Source organism: Tympanuchus pallidicinctus, unplaced genomic scaffold (genome assembly GCF_026119805.1).
Source record: "Tympanuchus pallidicinctus isolate F22 unplaced genomic scaffold, pur_lepc_1.0 scaffold1, whole genome shotgun sequence".
NCBI lineage: Eukaryota > Metazoa > Chordata > Aves > Galliformes > Phasianidae > Tympanuchus > Tympanuchus pallidicinctus.
In genome coordinates this window covers 79,113-104,991 of record NW_026294618.1, presented here as the reverse complement: position 1 = coordinate 104,991, position 25,879 = coordinate 79,113, and the positions used below count along the sequence as shown (strand labels likewise).

Below are 25,879 nucleotides of genomic sequence, written 5' to 3'. Positions count from 1 at the left end.
CTTCATTGTAGGGTTTTAGTCTTTCCCTTCCTGTGGGGATCCTAAGCTGGTTTAGAGTAGCTCTATCTGCTTTGCCTGTCTTTATGATGCCCTTCAATTGTTTTCTGCGGGAAGTGAACGGGGTATCTCCCTTTCTCTGAACTGGTAATACAGGGACTGATGCTCGTTTCTTTCTTTCGCTCTTATCTCATTTCTGGAATGCACCAATCAGCCCCAAGGTAACACTGGTTGGCTGACTGTGAATTGCAACTCTGGAAATGCCTGGAGCTGATGCTCTTTTCCATAAAGGGATTCTGTGTTCTCAAGATCTTCTTTGCAGCTCTTTTTAAACTCAATACTTCTCATGAAGTCTCTGCTCCCTCTTTTGTGGGCACGTAATTAAATTATGTTCCTTGTCTCTTTGGATCTTGTTCTGTTTTGCAGCTCAATGGGATTTAATGGTTTCTGGGGCTCCTCTAGTTAGTGGTTTAAGCACTGTGAAATCTGTGGAGCAGGCAATGGAGCCCCTCATGAGCCCCTTGTTCATGCATCACTTGTATGCAGGTGGGTTTTGTGATGGCTGTTGGAAGCTCACTTAAAGATGGAGTGGGGGTCACAAGGGGCTCCCTGGGCTCTGTTCTTCCAGTGCAATAAGTGATGTGACTGGTGATAGAGTGTGGTGCATCCATCAGGCTGGGACCTGAGCTTAAGAAAATCTCTGGGCCCCTGCGGCCCTTTTCTTCATCCTCACTTAGTGCAATGCAGTCTCCACTACTCGAGCACACTGAACAGAAGTGTTCTGTTCCTGTTTTGTCTGGTTCTCTCCCGGATCTCCCTTATGAATTTGTAACAGATGCCAGGGCATGGAGCTCAGAGCATGCTGTGGCTGACCACCCTGGAGTCCTATGTTTTTTTCTGTTTCTTGCAGATCTTGCTTTGTATTTATAGGAAACGTATTTAGAGGAAAGATTGCCCTCTTCTGGACCACTTTGTCAGGATCAGCCCAGATCTCCATCCCAACTGTCAGGGGATGCTCTTAGTTTCCTAATCTGTATGATACCCAGCGTCCCCCTTCCTTCCACCCCCTGACTCCCGTTAAATAGCTAGCTCTGCAGCTATGGGACCCAGCAGTGTGATGAAACAAGGCCTCTGGTCTGCTGATGTATGGGAACTGCTGAGCCACAGCCTGAAACCTCTGATTGATCACCTGAGGCGAGCCATGACTCAGCCAGAGGAGCACAGGTGAAGGCAATTCACCTGTGCTGCCGGAAGGGGTGGAGCCAGGCTACAGCCCTCCTAGACCTGTTTAAGAGCTGGCTACCAGAGGGGAAGGTTCTCTTCTGGAGATCATCTCTACTGGTGTTTTGTAGGTGAGCCCAGCATAAGGGTAAGCCTTTCATTTATTCTCTGTTGTTATCATTGTCCACTTTGCCTAACTCTCTTGATTATATTGTGATTGTAGCATCTTGATATCCATTGATTATACAGCTGAATACTGGGACTGCCATGGACAGGCTCTGTGGCTGATGTGGATCTTCCTGGTTGGACTGCTTGGTGAGTGTCCCCAGAGCTGCTGAGCACTCAGGCCTCCCTGCCTGCCCTGATTGCTCATCAGGCCATCGACATCCTTTGTGTTGCCGTTCCTCATGGCATCAGCTGTCTCATACCATAGAGACAGACCATCTCACACCATAGACTGCTTGGAGTCAGAAGGGACCATTTGTGATGATCTAGTCTGACTCCCCACAAGGAACAGAGCCCGATCCAACCTCACCTTGGAAGAGACAGGGCATCCAGCACATCTCTGGGCAACCTGTTCTACTGCCTCACCACCCTTACTGTGGAAGATATTTTCCTTATATCTAACCTGTTTTTTCCCTTGTTCTTTCCTTTTGTTCCAATTTAAGTATTGAACGGCTGTTACCAGGTCACCTCGGGGCCCTTGCTTCTTCGTGCTGAACAGCCCCAGCTCTCTCAGCCTGTCCTTGGAGGAGAGCTGTTTGATCCCTTGGTTTTTTTTTTTTTTTTTTTTTTTTTTTTTTTTTTTTTTTTGTGGCCATCCTCTGATGTGATCCAACAGGTCTGTGTCTCTTCTGCACTGAGGACTCTACATCTGGACACGATCCCTAGATGTGGGATTGTGCAGAATAGAGACTCAGATAAGGGAAGCCTCTTTACTTCACGTGTCCTACAGGAGCTATTGAGAACTTCAGAAATGAAGTGGCAGCTCCATACTCCGTGGCACCCTCCTTCTTCAGGGAAAGTAGAATGAATCAATCAGATGCTGAAAAAGCACTTGTCAAAATTGGTTTTAGAGACCAAATTACCATGGACAAAGTGTTTGCCTGTAGCCCTTGTCAGAATACGAACCACTCACAGAAAAGGCTTACGAGTATCACCACATGAAGTGCAGTTTGGGTTGCTGTACTTGGGAATGCCCGCTCTTGAAACCAAGGGTAAGTTTCTTCAGAACTGTGTACTCGGGTTGTCTGCTGCTCTGTTACCCCTTAAGGAATGTGAACCGTTGGCTCAAACTCCACCTCTGAAATTTCCACTGCACTCATCCCCTGTTGGAGACTGTTCCTAATATGCACCTGGAAGGAGTCAAAGCTTCAGCCCGAGTGGGATGGAATGGACCATTTCAGGTACTGCAGTGGATGTTGTCTACCTTGCCTTCAGCAACGTTTTTGTTACAGTCTCCTGTGACATCCTGGTAATGAAGCTGAGAAAGTGTGGGATAGAAGAGTGGATGATGAGGTGGGCTGAGAACAGGTTTACTGGCTGAGCTCAGTGGTGGTGATCAGCGGCGCAGAGTGCGGCTGGAGAGCTGTGAGCGGCGGTGCTCCCGGGGGTTGGTGCTGGGTCTGGTTGTGAAGGGGAGATTGTGTTTGTGCTGTAGAAGCTTTTAGTATTTTCTGTATGTAGTACTGGCTTTACTGAACTTACAGCCCTCTTGTCAAAGAGCTGCTTTCCTTCCACTAAGAAAGTTGCTGAGCAGAGTGAAAAGTTAAAGATTTGGGGTGTTCTGAATTGAGCCAGGCACAAAATAAGGCAAATGTGCAGGGTGGAGAGAGAGAGCTCAGCACAGGGCAGAACAAACGTGCTCACTCTTGGTTGGCACACCAAAAGCCTGAGCTGCCATTCAGGCTGGGGAGCTGGGCAGTGTCAAACCAGATGAGGTGGAACAAAAGCAAGTGTTGAGCCTTGCACCTGGGAAGGAATGGCCGCAAGTATCAGTACAGGCTGGGACGTGACCGGCTGGAGAGGAGCTCTGCAGAGAAGGACCTGGGTGTCCTGGTGGACGACAGGTCGGCCATGAGCCAGCAGTGTGCCCTGCTGGCCAAGAAGACCAATAGGATCCTAGGATGCATTAAAAGGAGCCTGGCCAGCTGAGCAAGGGAGGTGATCCTCCCCCTCTGCTCTGCCCTGGTCAGGCCTCACCTGCAGTACTGCATGCAGTTCTGGGCTCCCTATACAAAAATGACAGGGATCTCCTGGAGAGAGTCCAGCAGAAGGACAGGAAGATGATAAAGGGCCTGGAGCATCTCCCCAGTGTGGAAAGGGTGGGGGACCTGAGTCTGTTCAGCCATAAGGAGAGAAGACTGAGGGAGGATCTGATTAATGCTTACGTATATGTTAAGTGTGGGAGTCCAAAGGGCATGGCCAACGTCTTGTCAGCGATCTGTGGGGACAGGAGAAGGGGAAATGGCCATAAACCGGAGCACAGGAAGTTCTGCACCAAAATGCAAAGGATCTTCACGGCAAGGATGATGGAGCGCTGGAACAGGCTGCCCAGGGAGGCTGTGGCTTCTCCTTGTCTGGAGATATTCCAGACCTGCCTGGACACCCACCTGTGTGGCCTGCTGTAGGGAGCCTGTTTTGCAGGGGATTGGACTCGGTAATCTCTGGGGGTCCCCTGCAAGCCCAATTCTGTGATTTTAATCCTTGCTTCTTGCAGCAATGCAGCGTTTCAGAAGAGAGAAAAGCACAGCGGGCATCAACTGGATTTCTGTGGTTGGTGAAGCTGTGCTGAGAACTGGGCTGACTGCTGCACCTGGAAATGAGTCTGCAGACTTTGCACCCAGAGGAATGACTTTTCCCTGCAGGTTGGGCTTGTCTAAGGTAGGTCACTGGTGAGAGAGCTTCTGCTTTAAAACATCAAGTTGTATAAATGAGGAAATCTTAAAATCAAGATTGCCAATTCTTTTTTACCTAGGTGATTTTTTTCACGAGGAAAGACTTGAAATGCTGCTTGCTATTGGAAGATGGAGAGAGGAAAATCAAGTGACAGGCATGCTGTGCACAGCCAGCACGTAGCATCTGCACCGCTCTCCCCCTGTACAGAGCAGCTCAGCAAGCTTGGTCTGGGCCATGGAAGGCAGCATACAAACATCTGGACCAATCCCAACAGAGCTGGTTCTACAGGTTGGTTGTCTTCCGCTGTGTGTCTGCCGTTCTGTTGCTCTGGGGTAGATTGGTTGATGTTCAGCTTGTGGATCTGAGGTCTGAGGTTAAGGCTGTGGGCATCATCCAGGAGTTGGGGTAGGGTGAGGCAAGGAAAATTGGGGTAAGAGGATGAGGCTTAGGACCAGGAACCTCTTCCATAGCTCTTGCCGTTCTTTTTTTGCGTAGGAATCCATGTGGGTTTTTTAATGAAGAACAAATTTGTGCAGCTTGTGAGTGAATTCATTCACACCTGTTAATCGTTGTTCTTCTCTACGTGGAGCTGCAATTGCAATGGATGCTTGTGGTCTGATGTGCAGCCCCCTCTGGCGTGCTCAGATGAGCCAAGCTGGCAAGACCTGGCTCTCGGTTGGTGAGTTGTGCCCAAGGTCAGAGAGGTGACTCTTGTCGGCTTTGAGACGCATCTTCCAGTTGCACGCTGTGTTCTTCCTGTTGCGTTCAGCTCTTGAGCTCCAGCCCTAAGTGAGGATGCAAGCGCTACCGCAGAAGGGATGGTTGAGATTGGAAGTGCAGTGCAAAGGGCTGGAGCCAGCATGAGCAGGGGAGTGATCATCCCCTGTATTCAGCTCTGGTGAGCCCTCACCTTGAGTGCTGTGCTCAGTTCTGTGTCCCTCACTACAAGAAGGACCATGGAAGCCTGAAATGCGTCCAGAGAGGAGCAGAGAAGCTGTGAGGGGTGTAGAGCACAAGTCTTATGGGGCGCGGCTGAGGCAGCTGGGATTATTTAGCCTGGAGAAGAGGAGGCTCAGGGCAGACCTTATCCCTCTGCACAATGAGCTGAAGAGAGGTTATGTTGAGGTGGGGGTCATCCTCTTCTCCCATGTAAGTAGCGATAGGACTGGAGGGAACGGCCTCAAGTTGCACGAGGGGAGATTGAGGCTGGATGTTAAGAAACACTTCTCCAAGGAGCGGTCCAATGCTGGAGCGGGCTGCCCAGGTTGGTGACAGAGTTACGGTCCCTGCAGGTAATCAAGAAATGTTAGATGTTGTCCTGAGGGACATAAGGGGCTTAGTGGGAAATGGTGGTGGCAGGTGGACGGTTGGACTGGATGATCTTGGAGATCTTTTCCAACCTTGCTAACTTTGTGTTCCTATGAAAGGCATCTGCTGGGCGAGTGCTTTGGTGGGTGAGCATCAGGCTGCTGGACAGCAGGCAGCTGTTGTCTGTGCAGACAGCCACATCCACTGGGAGTGGAGTCTTTAACCTTAACCTTGTCTTTTGTGTCTCATGTGCAGTAAGGCGTGTTGTTATAAAGCACCATCGTAGGGGCAACCTTGATTTCTGCAGCCACCAGAGCTCTCCGCCGTGCTTCTCCCTTGATGTGATGTGAGACCGTATGGGAGGCCATGCAGAAGCCTGGGTAGGTGAAGTCAGTTGCTCTTCTTGAACTCCTTCCTGCTTCCTGCCTCTGTTCTCCCTGCTTTGCCCATGGCCCACTGAGCCTCCATCCTTGTTAGGTGTCTTGAATTACTGAGTTGCTTAAGGATCGGGTGGACCAATTAAGTTCTTAGCGATGTCTCTAGATCCACGTGTGCACAAAAGCACACTCAGATGCAGTCAGTGTAATGATGAATACACGCCTTGTTTCCTTTAGCCCGTATTTTTAGTTCAGGAGAACAGATTTCTGGAATGATGTTCAGCTTGGCACCAGAATCCCCTTGCCGCCCCCCATTGCGGTCACTCACGAGGGCTTGAGATCCACAGGGAGGAAGTATTGCCGATAATTACAATCCGTGGTTTTAAAAGTGATTTAATCTATGGTATATGGTATGAATAGGCGTGGTGAATGATGTGGTGAGGCATCCCGGCAATTTTCAACAGGAATACTTCAAGGCAGCTTTTCAAGGTTTCTTTGAGAACTTTCCAAGTCTCCAGGAATTTTAAGCGCCAAGGTTTCTTAGCCTTCCGAATGGCAGTGTTTCTATCTAAGCTGGCAGCCTTTAAACCCAAACCCAAAACGAAGCTTGCTCATCTCAGTGGAGGTACCTTAGCTATATTCTAACGCTGCGTGCAAAATGAGTTTCACGTTCACTTGTCCTTTCCTACTCGCTACGTTTTTCATTGCACAGGAAGAAAAGCTTGATGTCTGTGCCAAGGGAGACGTACACCGCACTTGCGCTGCCTGGACGATGTGGAAACTGGAAATTGTGGGGTGTGCTGAAGCATGCCCTCTCAGGTCAGTCTAAGCATACATAGAGCAGACCTGTCGAACAAAACAGGGAATAGACAGTTAAACCCATTCTGTTGGGAAATACTCTCTCCTTCTAAGTACCTTTAGAACATGAGTTTCTTCAATTAATTACTCAACTCATTTGCTTTTCCTGAATGATCCTAAGTTCATTTCTCAGGCGACATCTGCACTCTGCTCAGTCCAAGGAGAATCCCTGCCCGCAGATGCAATGACACAGCATGGCTCACCATGAGAGCGTTGTGAGGCCACAAGGACTGCCGAGACAGCATCAGAACTGTAAGAGCAGAGAGCTGTAGGTGATGCAGCGCTATTGGTGCCATCCGCAGGAAGCGGTAGCTGGAACAAAATATGGCCAGAAGAGTGATCAGATTGCGTTTGGTAAGGAACTATTTCATTAGTTGTAGAAATTGACAAAATGTATATTCAGGATGATGATCAGCATGCCAGGTGCTGGGACCATGCCGAAAGAGAAATGGTCTGAAAACGTCGGTGCCATTTGCAATATATCCCCTTCCACAAAGCCCTCAGATCCATGCTGCAACTGCATCCAAAGCAACCCAGAGCCCTGTGCTTGTTGTACCCGGAGCTGTCGGTGCCAGGAGTTGCTGCTGTGTTTGCAAGGACGTTGTGTCAGCAGTGTGCCGTCAGTGGGGTTGTTTGATGGCAATGAAACCGCTGAATGGTGTACCTCAAGACTCAGAAAGAAGATGGTAGTGGTGACTGTGTGTCTGGGTATAGATAGCTTGATACAGATCGATAGGACTGCAGTGTGGATTGTACATAGGCCCTGCGCTGCGAGGTACGCTGTTGGGAAGCAATGTCCATCTGCCCGAGGGCAGGAAGGCCCTGCAGAGGGACGGCCTGAGGCCAGCCGTACGAGGCTGCACAGGAGCAAGCGCTGGGTCCTGCGCTGTGGTCATGACAACCGCATGGCAGCTTGTGCAGGATTGGGCTGAGGTAGAATTCCAACCGCTTGCTGATTCTAGAATGTTGGGTGCGGTGTTGGAATCTTCTGGTCCTGTGACATGGTCTTGCCTCCCCACCCTGTCGTCATGGCGGAGCAGCCTGGTGGCCCTTAGTGATGTCACAAGAGGCTGGAATGAGGGGAGGAGCAGTGCGTGCTGCGTCCCTTCATTGGAGCGCTTGAGCTCTGCGTGAGTAGCTCGCTTGTTGCCCTTGTGCAGCGACTGAGTGCCTTCGTTTTCAACCCTTGTGTCTTGTGCAGCATCTTGTAGGTAAGCTGAGACAGCGTGGGATGGACGGGTGGGCAGTGAGCTGTTGAAAACTGCTGGCTGGTGGAGCTCCTAGCAGCTCGTACTGCTTACTCTTGTCCATCAGACGTAACTTTCAGCCAGTACCTGCATTCCCAAGCGATCCACAAAGATGGCATTTGTCCCGTGGCTTTTCCCTTGTCATCTTTGCTCCATTGTGCAAGCTCACAGACCTGTTCCTTCTCTCTCCTCTACCCGCTCCCTTGGTGCAGCTTTCGCTCGTGGAAGCACAGAGCAAAGTGACAAGAAACAGCTGTGAGTTCAAGGAATTGTCTACCTTGTTCTGATCTCCTGCCAGGTACGTGCCACGCTTTGTCCCCCCACGTGGTTGACCAGCAGTGTGTCGCACCATGTTTGGTAACACAGCCTCACCCAGCGTTGATGGGACACTGGTCCCGTGTGGGTTTTTTCCCTTCCCCTGCAGCTCCGCCCTCAGGAGGATGCTGTGTGTGGTGCTGTGACCAGCTGGTCTGAAGGAAAGCAATCCCTTAGGCAAAGAGTCCTAGGCCCAGTTTGTGCTGAGCTGCACAGCGTGACCCAAGGTCACAAGCACGCACGCTTGGCCTGTGAGAGTGTGCGCGGCAGCTGTAGGGAGCACAGCAGAGATGCAAGCAGAGGAAATCCTTGATGTGCGGGGCTGCAGCAGGTGCCGGTGGTGAGGCTGCTGGGAGCCGGGGCCGGGGAGCAGATGCACCTGGAGCAATGATTCCTCTCACTGCCCTGCTGCTGCGCTGTCAGAGCGCCCTGGGCGAATGCATCTGCTGCTTTGTGCCAGTCCCCATCTGCTAGCAGAGGGACAGCCGCTTGGTCAAATGCTGCCTAATGGGCTGTCCCATTTGAACGGAGTGAACAGAGTGGTTGCTTCTAGAGCACCCGCCTGTGCCAGAGGATAGCCAAGGGTAGTTCTGAAGAAGTCTCTCAATAGTGTGGTGTGTGAAGAGAGAAAATATGAGCGTGTTTCTTTTCATTCCAGCTTGTCGTGCCTGCTGTGATGGGCATCGCGTGCAGCGAGATCAGCTGTGGGCCTGGCATGACACGGATGGAGGTAGAGTGTGGAGCTCTGATTGGTCTTTGCTCCCTGATTTGAGCCAGCAGAGTGAGCTGCAGATGTGCTCTCCTGCTTTTCAAGAGAGCGAATCCTTGCGGCTCTATCGGTGTCACTGAAAAGCTGCCTTCAAGGCTTTCTTTCCTTGCTGCGGGCATGTTCTTAGCCTTGCCGTTCCTTCTTGTGTGCCCATGATAAGGACGGAGTGCACTTCCTGCAGCTTTCTCTGCTGACATGCTCCTCAGCCTGAAATCCTCCTCGTTTGCCCTCAGCTCCTCACCATGGCCTGTGCTCTGTGTTTCAGGCTGAGAACAACGGGAAGCCCCTGCTGGTCCGTGAGGAGTCATCTCTTAATATCCCAGCTATTGCTGCTGCCCACGTTATTAAGAGATACGTTGCCCAGGCACCGGGTGAACTCTCCTTGGAGGTAAGCAGTTAAGGGCGTTCCTTGTTGTCCTGTACAGAAGAGTATAACGTGTGAAGCTATCAGGAATATTCTCAGACACCTTCCGAATGTTTGGTGAGGTGAAGCTCAGAAGGTGCGGCTCCAGATTAGACTTGCACTGGGTTGGATGCAGGGAGGAGTTCAGCCATCTCTAAACTATGGCTCTATTTGGCATTGGAATCTTGTGATCCAAGAGCTACTGCCCGGTGTGGTAGCCTTGTCTCTGAGCAATGGCAGAGCAGTGTATGGAGTGTGCAGATCTGTTCAGGATCTGTTTGGCTGACTTATGCCTGCGGTTTAATTGGAGCTCTCCCTTTGGCAAAGAGCCTGCTGCTTCTGAGAACCATTTCATACTGAACAGCTGAATTCTGTATGTTGTGTATTGGAGTGACTCTTCTACTTGCACGTTCAGTTGTACGACTGCAAATGCCTGAAGAGCTGCACTGGTGCAATGGCTCTCAAGCTTGACGATATTGGGCAGTGCAGAAGAATGCAGTCATTTGAGCTGCGCTTTCCTCCCAGCCGTGCTGAAGCTGGGATTGACGTTGCAATCTCTTGCAGGTGGGAGACCTCGTGTGCGTCATCGAGATGCCGCCTCAGGAGCTGAGCCCCCGCTGGAGAGGCAAGCACGGCTTTCAGGTAGGCCCAAGCTTCAGACGTGAGAGCGCAACTTCGGTCGAGGCAGGAATCTCAGCTTAGAGCTGCCCTGCCTGCACAGCATGGCTCCACATGGAAAATGGTTTCCTTGTGCTGGTGTCAGAGGACTTTCCCTTTTGCTGTGGGCTTAGGCCAGAGCTGAAAGTTGGTCTTTGTAGGAAACTGCCTCCTCAGTTAACTTAGAAAGAAGAGCCCTCACAGCGTGCATCAGGTCACGGCCACTGAACCGCACCTTTGGAAATGCAGCAGCTAGGACACGTGTTTCAGTGTCTCTGAGCACTTGTGCTTGCACCCATGCAGAAGGTGAAGTCAGCGTCTTTTAGGAAGTCGCTGCCTGTCAGCTGAGATGAGGCAGGGTAACAGAGCCTCTGCGCGCTTGCTGCTGCTGCTGCTGGCTGCAGAACGCTGGGTAGCTCAGAGCTGGGGATGGCAGCTGCATCTCAGTCAGCAAGCAGAAAGTTCATAGGCTGTGCCAACTCAGATCTAGCTGCATCAATCTATCATAATATATAGCTTCTGTATGAAGTCTTTCCCTTCGGGCACGCTTGAGATTTAGGGGTGCATAGCATACTTGTCCTTTCCCCGCTCCATACACAGTTTTATGGATATTTGTCTGCCAATTTGGAATAATTATTAATTTTAAGCAGGCCATTTTTTGGTTGGATTGTCTTACGGAGCATCCGGCAGGCACGTGATGAGGAAAAGGTGATGTTTGAACAGTTCAGGCCTGAGAAACGCTGCCTTCAGTATTGCACGTCTCTTCTTCCTCTTGTTACAGGTTGGATTTTTCCCTGGTGAGTGTGTGGAGCTCATTAACGGAAAAATCCCGGAGTCTCTCATCAATTCAGTGCCAAAGCCAGGTACGATGAGACATTTGATGGTGCAGGGAAGCAAAATGGAGTCTTTTTTGGGTGTGTTCCATGTTTAATACCTCCCTTATCCTTCCCCCCTTATCCTCTGTGCTGATAATCCTTCCTGCATAGCACGGGGCGTATGGCTGGTGTTTTGTAGGCAGTGAGAATGAGGGAAGGCCAAGGCAGTTCTCCGGCAAGTCCGTACGAGGCTGAGAACAGCCAGCGTCCCTGGTGGACAGATAGAGGTCTGGTTGTGCTAGTGACACGCTTGATCAGAACGTGGCTTTTCAAGAGGGTCCTTAATGCCCAGGTTGAGCAAGCTAAGCAAGAGGAGTGCATTCAACTCCATCAGAACGTGCAGAGATTTGGCCCAGTCCTGCTGTGTTTTATGACTGGAGTTGGGGAAATCCTAGAATCCTTGTAGAATGGCTTGGCATGGAAGGGAGCTCGAGGATCATCAAGCTCCAAGCCCCCTTGCCTCAAGCTGGGCTGCCAACCAAGCTCCACGTTTAAAGTGGGACTGGACCAGGCTGCCCAGGGCCCCATCCAGTCTGGCCTTGGACTCATCCAGGGTTGGGGAAAATCCATTTTGGTACGCACTTGCTCATCATGTTCTTCCCGTTTTGAGGTGCTCTGTAGAAGGTGTTGTGCTCGGCCTCGTCCAACGGAGCCAAACCTGAGATGAACTGGTTTCTTCCTTTTGTTGTGCAGTGCCAAAGAAGCGCGGCAAGCTCCTCACCTTCCTTCGTTCCGTGGTGAAGGCCCGCCCAAAGCAACGGAAAGAGCAGGAGGTGGAGAAGGAGAGGGTGTTCGGCCGTGACCTGGGAGAGCATCTTCTTCACTCTGGTCGTGATGGTAAGGGACAGCCCATTCCTGAGAGCTTCCCTGTTTGAGAACCTAACGATGAAAGGGAGATGGTATGTAGCAAGGGGCAGGTTGATACCAGTGGAGAAACGGGGAATGGGAGTTGATGGCTGAAAGATGAAGTGAGGCTAATGCTCCCAAGAGACAAGCACGTTTGTATTTGCTTCAGCCAAGCCCGGCTGGGCTTAGTGGATGGGATGTGACGGGAGCGCAGCCTGAGGCAGGACTTGACTAAGGAGCTCCAGTAACCGCCGGCACGTGTTCTTTAGTCCCCCAGGTCCTCCAGAGCTGCGCCGAGTTCATCGAGCAGCATGGCGTGGTGCAGGGGATATACCGCCTGTCCGGCGTGGCGTCCAACGTCCAGAGACTGCGGTAAGAGTGCTGCGACTGACAGACACAGCTGCCAGCAGGGGCACGTGCCCTGTTGCGGGCGTTCAGAGGCCTGCGGGCAATGCCTTAGCACAGAGAAAAGGTCTCCTTTGGGAACATCCCATCCAGCACGGCTGACGTGGTGCTGGTGGCCGAGTGTTTGTGTTCTCCTGTACATCAGGAAGCCCTTCCAACTCTTGATTGCATTGGGTGTGGCTTTTGACTTGCTTTCCTCTTTCTCAACCGCTTTCGTGTCCTTCTCTGCAGCCAGGAATTTGAGTGTGAGCAGGTTCCTGAGCTAACCGTCCGCGACGTTCACAGCGCGAGCTCCCTCTGCAAAATGTACTTCAGGGAGCTCCCGACCCCCCTGCTGACCGACCAGCTGTACGACAAGTTCTCGGTAAGCACGAGGCAACGCCTTTCCTTTCCCTCTTCGCTGGGCCTCTTGGGAGATGGCTGCAGCAGTGCCCCAGCTCTGAGGCCCTTCTTCTGTTAGCCCCATGGGGTTTACTCGCATGTCTTTGCCACATCCTGCATCGTGCTGATGCCGCTTCTGGTGGCCCCAGGAGGTGGTTATTTCCATATTCACAGTGCTTGCGAGAATTCCTGTGTTGTTTGTTTGTATGTTTGTTCTTTGCTATTCCCCAGCTATTTCTGGAACAGGAAGGGGATTAATAGCCAAGCGTACTTGGAGATGAATGCCCCCTGCGAGGAGCTGAGCTGCCCAACCAGGCTGTAAACCGGCCCGGTGCTTGGACTCCTTGGCCTTGGTGGCACCAGCTGCGTGCCGCTATGTTTGCCAGATGCCTCTGGGGAGGCCTAAAATCTTTCTCAGTGCTGACCAGCAGCGCGCTGTGCCCATGGTTCCCGACCCTGCGGCAGGTATCTCGCCTGATTTGTGTCTCAATCCCTTTCTGCCCTTTTCCAGGATGCTGTTGGTGCCACTACGGAGGAGGAGCGGCTGGTCAGAATGCGGGACGTCATCCAGCAGCTGCCCGCTCCTCACTACAGGTCAGTGCTGCCCTCAGCCTGCTGAGCTCAGCCCTGCTGCACTTCAGAGGGCATTGGTGCGATTCCAGGCTTTGTCTCACGTGAGCAACACGATGCCTGGGTATGTTGAAGCGGTTGAAGGCTGCACCGGTTTAATTTACAGGGTTAATTTATTGGGTCAGTTCCTGGGCACGGGGGTAGGCTTGGTGCAGCTGATGGCTGTGGCTGTGCTGTGCTGGTGCTGGGTGCTGCAGCGTGGCACTTGGTCAAGTTGGGTCTACTTCATCTTCAGCATCAGTAGCAGTAATAACAACTAGTGTGAATTGAGGTTTGCTTTGTGAGTGGCAGCACGGCATGCTGGCTGGTGCTGAACATTTGCCTCTCTTGTTTCCCAGGACCCTGGTGTTCCTGATGAGACACTTGGCCTGTCTTGCTGCAAACAGCTCTGTCACCAACATGCACTGCTAAGAACTTAGCCATTGTGTGGGCTCCAAACCTCCTAAGGTAAACTTCTTTTTCCGTTTCAACAGAACGCTTACATCTGTTCTCCAGTAGAATAAAGCAGTCCTCCCTTCTTCTGCACCACATGTGCTCTTCTCCTGTAAAATGTGCAGTGAGTGGCTGACAGCAGAGCAGGAGCCTGGACTGTTCTCCAACCCCGCGTGGGCACAATTTCTAGCTGAGCATTGCTGCTCTCTTGTTTAGATGGGACTGGTGTGTCCTTGATCAGCCAGGAGAACTTTTTCAGTGGCATCACTGATTGCCTACTGCGGAAGTCTCCAGAGAACAAATGTGACAGCTTTGGGCTGCAGTAATTCAGACCTGGGGAAGCGATCTTGGCTGAATGACTTCTAAAACCTGCCTTTTCTACAGATCACAGCAGAGCGAGTCTGCCTGCGCCAGCGGGAGAGCTGCCTGCACGGAACTGCAGACGCAGTCGGCTGTGGTGGAATTCATCATCGACCACACAGACGTCCTCTTCTGCTCCACATCTGGACCTGACATCGCAGATGGAGCAGGTGAGTGTCTTCCTCCATTAGCTTCATCTTGGTCAGACACCTGGATCAAATGCAGGCCTTCTCCAAGTCCTTTGAAATACACTTTTCCTGTCGAGGGAACAGCAGACTTCTGGGCTTAGATTGGAATCTGGCGTCCAGTTGCTGGATGCTGAGAATGTGCAAGCCCAAACGTGACAAGGAGAAATCTGGTGAAGCTTGGTGAAAGTGTGGCAGCGAAGCTTTCTCAGTTCCCTGCCCCCATTTTCTAGGGATTGTGTTTGCCTGTTTCGATACAGGGAGCTGCTCCTAATTATGACTGCATCCTTTGCCATAGACACACCTCTGAGCACATGGTTGTTTTGAGCTGCTCTTCTTCCAGTGGCTCGGATAAGCAAGTCTGAGGAAAACACAGCAGCTCCCGGACCTGCGATGGCTGTGCTGCCGCTTTCTGATCCTGGCTCTCACCTGTGGTTTTCCCTTCCAGGGCACAGTTCTCTCTCAGGGCCCCAGTCTGTGCAGGCGTCTTCTCCTGCCACAGAGCTGCTCAGCCTGGAGGAGGCGCAGGCACGGAGGCGAGGCCACAGCAGCTCTCCTGTTGCTGTGACAGAGAGCAGGGACATAGAGGTGGAAGAAGGCCCCAAAGCTGTACGGGGCAAATTCCACACCATCATCGACTTTCCATCTGAAAGGTAAAGAGGACTTCCTTTTCCAGTACCTTCTCATCATTGTTTGGGTGGGTTTTTGTGGTTTCTTTTTGTGTTGTTTTCCCCCCCCATTATTTCTAGAGCCAAAGCTTGCTGAAACTCAGTTAAACTGATGGTGCCTGAAGTGTTGCAGTGAATCTCCACTCCCTTTGCACTGTGAGACAGAACTCACATTCAGTTGCCCGCCGGGCCGAGTTTAGCCACACAAGGCTGGCATTCCCTCCTTGCTGGGCAGGCAGTCACGAGCTGCATGAAGCCACGCTGACGTCTGTCCTGGCCTGTGCTGGCTGTACCTGGAAACGTTGGGGTTTTCCGGACTTCAGGGCCACGTGCCTGAATCCAATTCCGATTCTCCTCGAAGCAGAGCTGTTTGTCAGACCTGCTGGCACGAGAAACTAGACATGGCAGTGAGATGGGGCCGATGAGCTGTCAGAGTCAGAGATGCTTTTGGAGTTCCACGCACAACTCACACCATTCCCTGTTTCCTCTCTCCAGACCAAGTGCACCCAGCAGGATGAAGGAATCACCATCTGGCTGTTGCTGTTCCTGCTTCAGCCTGGGGAAACCATCCTCTGTGGCCAAAGACCAACGGCAGCACCATCCCAGGGAGCCCTCAGAGACAGACGTTGTAGTTCTGGCAGGTAAGGGTGCAAATCCAGCTTTCAACACCCTGCTTCTCAGCAACGTAGAATTCTTGCTGGCAGTGGGCTTGTATCTCCTTCTAGCTATCCAGCCCATACCTGACACCTTCAGATCTCCCCTGATCAAGAACCACGTTTGTAATTCAGCTTGTGAGAGTTGGACACCAACCCCTGTTCATTCTTTTATAGGTGATTCGAGCTCTTGTCAACCCAGATGTGCCAGAACAAGTAGCAATGCTGGGCTGTGTGCTTCCACCAATGGAGAGCTCTTGGGAAGCACAAATGGCTGCGGTTCAGCTGACAGCCTGCCGCATAACAACAGTGATGGACACGAGGAGCTCATCCAAGTTGAAGCCCTCATTTCTCCCGGCTGTGCTGAAGATGCTGACCTGAGCCTGCCAGACACCACAGGCATCAGCCTGGACTGTGACCCGGTGCCTCTGCAGTGCAGCCCAGCCCAAGCAGAGCCCGAGTGCTCCGACAGCAGCACCGCCTTTGAGGAGAAGGTCAGCATCAGCGAGGAGCAGCAGAGCCTTTTGGAGGGGGGCTTAGAATCAGGCCTCCAGTCCCAGGCACCGGACGTCAACACTGACAGCGCTGAGCCACTCTGTCCATGAGCTTTCCAGCCAAGAGAGGACGATTTCCATCTTTACCTGGACCTCTCACGCCCTCCTGTCTTTTCCTTTACTAATAAAAGCACACTTATACTCACTCAACACCTTGAGTGCCTGTGGAGTCTTCATTCAAGGAGACTGGGATGAATGCAACACACAGTAAGGCACCTCAGCTTGCAACGTGATGGCTGTGGAGTGCGTGCAGCAGAGCTTCTCGTTTGTTCGCTGCTTTGTCTGCAGCGAGAGCTCTGCCTACGATTTGGTGTGGCAGCTGACAATCTCTAGCATTCTGGATATGGCTAATGATAATCCCAAGAATCAAGAATCACACAAGGTTGGAAACGACCTCTAAGATCATCCAGTCCAACCGTCTCCTCATCACCATTGCCACCACTAGCACTAAACCATATCACGCAAGCTTCCTGGCTGTGGCTTTGTGATGCTTTCCAGGGCTTTTGGATGCGTTTTGACACCTTGGCTGCTCCCTAGCACCTTGCTCCTGCAGCTGCGTTGGCTCCTGGCTCCCACTTACAAGCTGGCCATGCAGATCATCTCCACATCTGCCAGCACCGCGCTGAGGCACGAGGAGCTCACCCTGACCAGCAGCCGCCCCGCCCCCCGGTCTGTCATTGGTCCGCGGCAGCGCCGCTCCACCCCCGGGCTCTCGTCGGTCCGCGGCAGCGCCGCCGGCTGCCATTGGCTGAGGCGCCGTGCGCGGGAGCGAACGTTGGGGGCCGGCTGTTGGAGGCGCGGCTCTCCTCGCAGAGCGCCGCTGCAGCCGCCTGTGCCGCCCCGTAGGAGACCGCGGCGGCAGCCGGAGCTGTCCGGGCGGCACCGAGAGAGAAGCCGCGGCAGCTCGGGAGCGAGTGCTGAGGACAGCTGTGCCGGAGGTGAGCGGGAGAGCGGTGCCGGGGCGGGGAGAGGGGCTGTGGGGGCTCTAGGAAGCTGCGGGGAGGCGATGGGGGGGGCGATGGGGGGGGGGGGGGGGGGGGAGGGGGGGAGGGATATAGCGAGATGTGAGGCTGTAGGCGCCTGTGAGGGGATGTAGGGGTTATGGGGAGCTGTTGGGGGTGAGAGTCAGATACGGGGCTCTAAGGGTGGTGTATAGGGAGATAGGGGGCTGTGGTGGGCCATAGGGTCATAGGGGACTATTGGGGGCTGTTGGGAGCTGTAGGGAGGAAGGAATATGAAGCTGTAGTGCATTGTGGGGGGACTGTAGGCGTGGGTATGTGGATTTGTATAAAAAATGAAGCCTCTGTTCTGGGCTGCATTGCAAAAGGGGTGACCAGCAGGGAGAGGGAGGTGATTGTCCCCATCGACTCAGCTCCTTTGAGGCCTCATGTGCAGCGCTGCATCCAGGCCTGGGGCCCGCAGCTATTTGCACTGAATGAGCTGATGTTGCTGTTGCTGTGGGGTGTGATCAGCAGGATGGGAAAGCGCAGTGTTGGTGTTCACATGAGGTTATAGCAGGGCTATGTCAGACTGTCGTGGATGTTCTTCAAGTAGTTTTAGGCTACGGGAACATGGAAAAGAATCCTGACAGCTGGCTCTGTCTTCTGTCGAGCTCTTCAAAATACTGCTTGAGATAACAGCAGATGAGATGAAATGCGGAGCAGCATGGGACTTGTGTCTGCCTTCAATAATTCTTTTCCTAGGCAGTTTGTGTTAAATTTTGTTCCATGGACTGTGACAGAAATCTGGGTTGCTCGGTGAGGTGTTAAAACTAGCTGACCTGTTGACTACTGACATAAGGCTTACTTGATTTGAGCTATGGAACTTTCAGCTTGTTTTGTCATGGCTGTTTCTAGGTATCAGATAGCAAATAAAACGTAGATCACAGTGGCTGGATTTTTTTTACTCAGGTGCTTCTGACACCATGCAAAACTCTCTTGTGGAGAAAGTTCCAGAAGCTTTCAGTGTTTAATTCTGGCTGTACAATAGCAATTAGTTCGATTTAGAACACATGAAAAGAAAGCTGATAGGGATCTGGTTACAGGTGGTTGAAATGACAAGAGGGAGATGGTGCAGGTGTAGGAACTAGGAGGTTGCCTTCCAAGTGCCTTCCTGGTTCTCCGTGCTGCTTGATGTTTATTTTCCCATTGGTGCTGTGTTCAAGTGCAAGCACTGTAGGGTGTAGAGAACACTGTAGAATGCCTGGTACTGCCCCGACCAGTCATAGATACTGGAAGGAAAAGTTGTGGTGAACTACCGATGGAAAACATGGACAGTTTTGAGGCTTCTTCTTGGCAGAAGTTGGTGAGACAGTCCTCTGATAATCAGACAACAGGTAAACTGGTTTACAAATGAGTCTTACTTTAAAGAGGGCCTTATGTAGTCTGGTTGTTTACAGTAATGCAGGACTAGTTGGGTAAATAACTGATTGGAAAACCTATAAGGGAATGAAGTTGTTTTTTTTAGGTTAGGTTCTTACTATTGAATGCAGTACAAGTGCTTGCATGACTGGGAGCCCAACTGTCTGCTGCCGTTGTTGTCATGCTGCCTCTTTGATGTGCTGCCTCTTCAAACTGCTGGGGCTGGCAGCAGCGAGCAGAACTAATGCAGCAATTAGAATGGGTGATGCAGAGAAGACTGTGGCAGAAATGATGAAGCCAGAGGCCCAGCTAGCAGAGGTTTATGCATTTGCTGCCGATCTTTATCCCAAGGAGCTGGCCGCCTTGCAGCAACAAAGCCATGATGTCAGTAATGCCTTCTGATGTCTGTGAATTGATATGGATCACCAAATCTGCCTTGTCTGTTTCACTAAACGTGCCTGTCTTGAGTGTTGGTAGAACTGCCTTGATGCTTAGTCTGTTCTGACGGGATGCTTCATCTTGAAGTCTTGAGCTACTCGGCACTGTGAGATTCTGTTTGAATCTCTTGGTGCTCTAGCAGTAGTTTTGCAGAGCAAGTGTAATTGATCTGTATTCCCCTTTGTATGCAGGGTAACCTCAGCCATGCAGAATTATCTGTTGCTGTAGAGATGCTCTCTTCTGTGGCTGTGATGATCAGGGCTTTGGGTTCAGGGGATGTGAGTGCAGTATGGAGACAACTGAGCAATGCTGTCCCAGGGCTGACAAACACTGAGGATGAGAACTGTCAGAGGTGAGTGTTTTGAAGGTTCCTGTCCGTCTTTGATATTGCTTACATTCCCAAGAGGTTCGGTTTTCTTTTCTTCCCCTTACACTTCAGGTTCTTTCCCTGCTTACTCCAATATTAATTTATTCTCTCTCGGTTCTTGCACCTTGTCTTTGCCTTCCCCGTTTCTTACTAATCTGCTCTGAGTGCCGTCTCTCAGACCTTTATCAAGGTTTCACAACAAAGCTATGTTGTGGCCCTTCGAGGTTCTCAATTGCACCAGGCCAGCTCCTGCCCTGTGTTTTTTGTCTGAAAGTGTCATGTGGTGTTTCAGTGCTTTTCTTGATTGCTTTGCACTGGAGCTGACCACCTTGCTCACGGTCTTTTGTCTTTTTCCTATTCCTTCTTTCTTTCGTGTATGTCAGTTTTAACCCTTGTGTTACTTCTTCCATTTTGTGTTTAGTTCTCATTGCTGTCTTGTGTGTTCCCTGGCCAGTTTTTCATGACGTGATACTTGCTGGTTTTGATTTTTGTTCTTAGACAGATGTGTGGATGATGTGATGAAGCTGAAGGCTCAGATGCGTGCAGAAGAAAATGAGTTTATCACGTGGAATGATATCCAGTCCCGTGTGGATGGTGTGCACTTAGCTGTGCATGAAGAACATGAAAGTAAGTTTTGCTTGATTAGTGCTAGACTGATCCTAGATCATAAGGTGTGCTAAAAGTAGGTGCATGCCAATGAACAATCTTGTTGCTGGATTCATATAGCCTGAGATAGTTGCCTTTTGCCACTGCTTCTTGTGGAGCTGAGTTGCCCTGAAAAGGCTATCTCCTAGAGAGGCTTAAACGTGATGTCAGAGCCTGGAATCTTGACTGCCTTGCTTCCTGGCTCTCCAAATAGACACGGGCTTCCTGTGTGGCTTCAGTTCCTCTGATCACGTGAGCCAAACAAGTGCACGCCATGTGCATGCGTGCACCAAAGCACTAGTTTTGCAGCCTTGTATTTGTGAGGCATCACAGCAGAAGCCTGGAAGTTCATGTAGTCCAGCTCCTCGTTTCTTGTAACACTCCTGTAACCCCTGAAACCATAGAGACAACAGAGAACCCAAACCATCAACCGTAAAAGGCAGAGAATTTTATAATGACATCAGTTGACGTCTTATGGCATAGTTTGGGTAGGAACCTTTTGAATTCTTTCACCTGTTAGTGTTTCATAGAATCATAGAATGGCCTGGGTTGAACAGGACCGTAGTGATCGTCTAGTTTCAGCCCCCCTGCTGTGTGCAGGTCGCCAACCACCGGACCAAGCTGCCCAGAGCCACATCCAGCGTGGCCTCGAGTGCCTCCAGGGATGGGGCATCCACAGCCTCGTTGGGCAACCTGTTCCAGTGCAAATGTGTTCAGTTTCTTGTGTGCCCCTGTGCATGGATACTTCTTATCTAGTGTCTGAGAAAGTCCTGAAGCCATAGCCACATGTACCCTTCTACTGTCCTGAAACTTGGTTTCAAAGTCAAGAATGCTTTCTAATGAGGAGCTGTAACATATTGTTGTTTCACGGAGTAGTCTTTTTCTGCCCCTGTTGGCTAATTAATCAAGGATAATGACTGCTTGTCCTCTGTGCCCTTTCCTGAGTCAAAAGTTGCTATGTGTGTTTTCCTTTGTTCTTCATGAGATGGAGTAGTGTCAACCGTAGTGTGTGTGTTTTTGTAAGCAAGGTCTTTCTTTTCCTACTTTCCCCCAGCACTCATGGGGAGAGCAGCATGCCTAAAGGTGTGCATACTGTGTATGTGCACACTGTAGGAGGAAGCAAGCAGTCTGTACCGTAGTCTGCCCAGGTGACGGGGAGTTGTCAGATGAAGGACAGAAAAAAGGAAGGCATTCTCTGGGCTAAGATAATACTGAGAGGGAAATGCAAGTGGTGCTGAGACAAAACATGCTGTTACGGCCTAGACATCACTGTGCAAAGATACTCCGAACACACCTGGGTGCTTTCCTGTGCAACCTACGTTAGTGAGCCTGCTTATAGTGCGGGGTTTGGTCTGCATGATCTCCAGAGGTGCCTTCCAACCCCTGTGATTTTGGTGGATCTGTGATTCTCTACACGAACTGCCCAACAGTTCAACTGAAACACATTTCATCTAGTTATTGGTGATGTGGAAACTTCAGATGAAAGATCTGGCGCGCTAGCAGTCATGGAAGCAAGCAATAGTTAATGTTAGATGTTTTAATAGAAGGCCTACCATTAGGTATTTGTGTGTGTTAGGCTGTGAAATCACTAATACAGTAGAGTAGAGAACAGTAAGAACAGAAAAAATCTAGCACTACCGAATGAGGGAAGAGGAAGAATGGCCTGACATTTGGAGTGGATTTTGTTAAGTGTTCTCTGCAGCTCATTGCTACTACTTGGACACGTTTCCAATTTTGAATTTCAAGTTTTCTGTCAAGAAAGAAATAGAGAAAAAGCATAAATTGGACAATACTGAGTTGTTGTTTGCTTTCTTACTGTATGCTTCTGTGTAAAAACAGTGGAGTCCTGCCTGCAATCTCTCTTAGTGTGAGAGATAAATAGAAGTGTATATGGGAAGCCAGTTTGATGGCATACGACTGAGAACAGAAGTAGGTATGTGAATATGTAAAATGTACACAGAGCTGATTTTTGCTAGACATCATTTAGAGGTGATGACAATTGATGTGGAAGAATAAGGACAATTCAGAATGACATGAATACGTTTCACCGCGTTCTTGAAAGCCACGGTTAGAAAACAATTCAATGGCCCCGCTTCACAGAAAAAGTGGAATGGTGTGCGTTTAAAAAACAGAGTGCAGGACAGAAAGAATTGTCATGGTAGTCTTGGTCCACTACCAGCTGTAACTTTGAATAACGTGTGAAAGGAAGGCTTTCTGTAGATCTTCATACTGTTCTTGAAGTATGCCTCTGTGCACTGGTGTAGGTAACAAGTTTTGTGGAATCACGGGGCATCCCAAGTTGGGAGGGACTCACGAGGATCATGGAGTCCAAGTCCTGGCTCGGCTCTGGACCGCCTAAAAATCAGACCGTCTGTCTGAGAGCATTGTCCAAATGCTTCTTGAGCTCTGGCAAGCTCATTGCTGTGACCGCTGCCCTGGGGGAGGCAGTTCCAGTGCGGGACCACTGGAAACAGAAATCCAACTCAGATCTCCCCTGTCACATCTCCAGGCTGTTCCCTTGGCTTCTGTTGTTGTTGGCCAGGGAGCGATCAGTGCCTGCCCCTCTGCTCCCCCTAGTGGGGAAGCTGTAGAGCACCACGAAGTCTCTGCTCAGTCTCTTCTGTGGACTGAGGACTTCAGCTGCTCTTCGTATGTGTTCCCCTCTGGACCCTACGCCATCTTTGTAGCCATCCTTTGGACACTTTCTAATAGTTTTATGTCCTTTTCCTACTGGGGTGACCCAAACTGTACACCGTACTCAGGATGAGGCCACAACAATGCAGAGTAGGGTGGGACAGTCCCCTTCTCTTGACCTGCTAGTAGTGCTGTGCTTGATGCACTGCAGAATACCGTTGGCCCTCCTGGCTACGTGGGAGCACTGTTGACTCGTATTCAACTTACTGTCAACCAGGACCCTCCAATCTCTTTCATCGTGGCTGCTCTCCAGCATCTCCCCCCTTAGTCTGTGTGTATAGCCAGGGTTGCCCTTTCCCAGGTGCAGAATCTGTCACTTGCTCGTACTCAATTTCTTGCAGTTGGTGATTGCTCAGCTCTCTAATTTCTCAGGATCTCTACGCAAGGCCTCTTCACCCTCCACAGACTCAGCAGTTCCTCGCAGTTTAGTGTTGTCAGTCAGCTTGCTCGTAACACCTTCTAGTCCTACATCCAAGTCTTTATGAAAGCATTCAAGAAAGCTGGCCCTAAAATAGAGCCCTGGGGAACCCCCGGAGTGACTGACTGCCAGAGCGATGTGACCTCGTTTACTGTGGCTTTTTGGGCCTGACCCTTCAGCCACTCATTCACCCACTGCATTGTATTGTTGTCTAGTCGTATGTTGGATGTTTTGTCCAGGATTCTGTGAGAAACGGTGCTGAAAAGTTGACTGAAATCCAAAAAGCCCTCAACGGGCTTTTCTAGGTGAAATACAGAGGTGACCTTGTCATTAAAGAAAGCATAGTTAGTTAAATGGTCCTTGACATGGTGCTTTTTTACAGCAGTCGTACGGTCTTCTTAGCAATCCTGGTTCCTGTGGTGTCCCTAGCGTGTATTGTTCCTTAATCTTTGCTCTGTCCAAATGCAGTGCCTGCCATAAAACGTTCCACACTGTGATTCTCCTACTGCGTGCAGAAGAAAAAGCTGCAGTCTTTGGGTGTTTTAACCCAAGTTGTATCCACTCTGAGCTCCTCGCTTTCTTCTGAAAGATCTTTGTTGTAAACTCTCCAACTGTGATTTGAACTGCTGCTTCTTTCAGCAAGCAATAATTGAATATTCAATATACGTTGCATCACACGATCTCTGGGTGTCCATTCCAAGCCAGATGACTTTGTGATTTGCTGTAGGTTTGGCATGTGTGACTCAGGCTTTGTTCACATTTAGCTAACTGCAAGCTATCTATTTATGTCTGTTTTCAGTTAGTTGAGCTGTAGTCCTCGCTGTCCCTGGCAGCACCCACTGTTATCTGTTGTAATACAGCTCCTAGTACATGCATCCAATAAATGCTGGTATTTCAGAAGTGAAGGCAGTGTATTTCTGAATGGCGTTCTGTGCAAAGCTATAGCTTGGTGTGAAGAGCTTGATTCTGAAGGATTCTTGCAAGCTTGTAACTTACTAGCCCTGGCCATTGAGGTTTTGATAATTCCCTTCTAGTGGATTTGAGCTACGTGTTGAAGAACTCATTCATGTGTCCATTCATGAGGTCTCCCCGAGGGATCTTTTTTCTCCTTTTTCCTTTATTTATTACTGTGTCCAAAAGTGTGTGGCTTCTTGAAGGTGGAGAAGTGGTCTTGCTTTCTTTGCTAGTAGAAAATGATTGCTATTAAGATGTTGCTATTCTCAGCGGGTATTTGGTTTAGCACTAACAGCACTTTTCTTCCAAAGCACAGTTTTGTGATGATGGTAAAGGATTGGATAAGGATTGGATCTTGTATTTGTTCTTCTATCCCTTTCTCTGTAGGAGTTTTGGCTGTTGGGCTTATCAGCGAGGCGCTGGATGAAGGAGACACCAGAAAAGCTCTGCAAGCCTTATACAGATTCCTGCAGCAAAACTGGAGGGTGTAACCCCACAGGTAGGTCAGCATTATCAGGGCACACTGCTTCGGGCTAAGAGAGAGAAAGCACAGGTGGGTGTAGTTAAAAGTACCTCTCAAGAAGCCTTTGCATCTGTGTACTGAGGGCATTCCTGACGTTGGGAGAAAAGCTGGGAAACAGATCTGGAAATGAAAGGGTGAACGCTGCATGCTATCAGCTGATGTTACCTGGCCAGTTAGGATCTGTCTGTATGAAGGAAAGAGAGATGCAGGCATAACACGTGAATCTTGGTGAACTACAGAGATGGGCTTCAAGATATGAACTGCTGGAGATGGATTGCTCTAGCTAATCGTACGTCCAGAGTGGCAGACGTACCTTCTTTTTGGAGATATGAGGAGATGTGTTCAGTGTCATTTGTTTTTATAAGAAGGCAGTATTTATCCTAATAGCTGTGAATTTCCAAATGCAAGTCTCGTTCAGTCTCCATTTTTTAGTGCTATTTGTTAAATGTGTCCATAGGTGTAGTTACATCAAGCAAAAATGAGGTTTGAGAAATAGGAAAAAAAACTTGTTAGGTGATGAATTTGTTCAGAAGGAGGGGAAAACAGAAAACAAAATATATGCTTCTAGCAAGATGTGTATGAATGCCTATCACTCGCTAGGTGACGCTGCAGATGCTATGCATTTTGTGCATGGTGGTTGTCTGTTGTGGTAGCCCAGGACTTCTCCTGACTTAGATGGAGTTGCCTCTTTGTGTAACTGGTCTGTATGTACAGGTGAAAATGGAGAGAGGAAGAATGATCTCACCTTACTGGCTTAGGAAGGAAGATGAAATGCTGTATGGGTGGTGTTTGGTTGCCCTGCCTCGTGCAGGGGGTTGGAGATTCGTGATCCTTGAGGTCCCTTCCAACCCTGTGATTCTGTGGTGTACACGCTACTGATTTTTTTTTTTTAACAGATGAGTGGGATGCTATTTTATTTCCTTATGCTTACACAGAAGTAGCAGATGTGCTTCCTTTCAGTTGCCTACGCGTGTTTAATTTCTTTTTGTACTATCTTTTCAGTTGTGGAGCTCATTGTTCTAATTCCAGCAGGGATTTTAGCATAGAGACTGAGATGATACTGTGTTCAACATGGGTGTTTTTTAGTATGTTTGTTTGCTTTGTTTTTTTTGACTAAGTGTAAACCTTCACGATGGCAGTGTCCGAAAACTGCGCTGGTGATGAAGATCACTGAGCAGCTTCCTCAGAGGCCCTGAAAGGGTTCTTGTTCCTCAGGAACCCATTTTGTGCTGAAGCATTTCCTCCTACTGAGTGAGAATGAAATAAGGAGTTGTTCTTGGTGTGCACGTAAGCTTCTGCCAGGCTGGATTGGTGACTTCAGTTGATGTGAAATTACCTCGTTGAGGCATATGTTCAATGTGGGGCTCCTCCCTGCAACGTGGCAGCAATTTCAGAGATGGTGAGATCGTGGTACAGACCAGCACTGTGGGTAAGAGTTTTG

The 25,879-nt window shown here is 50.1% G+C and overlaps 2 protein-coding genes and 1 long non-coding RNA gene across 3 annotated transcripts in view; 2 read left to right on the top strand and 1 right to left on the bottom strand.

The window, feature by feature from the left end:
- Positions 1-25,879, bottom strand: part of LOC128085658 (uncharacterized) — a 222,382-nt gene that overhangs the window by 151,658 nt on the left and 44,845 nt on the right. The gene's annotated exons all lie outside the window — the stretch shown is intronic.
- LOC128086016 (uncharacterized) lies at positions 6,223-6,864 on the top strand. Its single transcript, XR_008209207.1, has 3 exons — positions 6,223-6,426; positions 6,514-6,620; positions 6,793-6,864. It is a non-coding gene; the product is annotated as an uncharacterized LOC128086016 (long non-coding RNA).
- Positions 8,880-12,403, top strand: LOC128085823 (rho GTPase-activating protein 32-like). Its single transcript, XM_052693730.1, has 6 exons — positions 8,880-8,951; positions 9,256-9,378; positions 9,958-10,035; positions 10,832-10,913; positions 11,619-11,762; positions 12,041-12,403. Exons 1-6 carry the CDS (start codon positions 8,898-8,900, stop codon positions 12,145-12,147), a joined length of 588 nt encoding a protein of 195 aa, XP_052549690.1. The 5' UTR covers positions 8,880-8,897; the 3' UTR covers positions 12,148-12,403.

Excerpts from the sequence above, each read along its gene's own strand:
- LOC128085823 (XM_052693730.1), top strand. The coding sequence starts at position 8,898 with ATGGGCATCGCGTGCAGCGAGATCAGCTGTGGGCCTGGCATGACACGG. Across the intron at positions 8,952-9,255 it reads CTGGCATGACACGGATGGAG|GCTGAGAACAACGGGAAGCC; the intron begins GTAGAGTGTGGA and ends TCTGTGTTTCAG. Across the intron at positions 9,379-9,957 it reads CGGGTGAACTCTCCTTGGAG|GTGGGAGACCTCGTGTGCGT; the intron begins GTAAGCAGTTAA and ends AATCTCTTGCAG.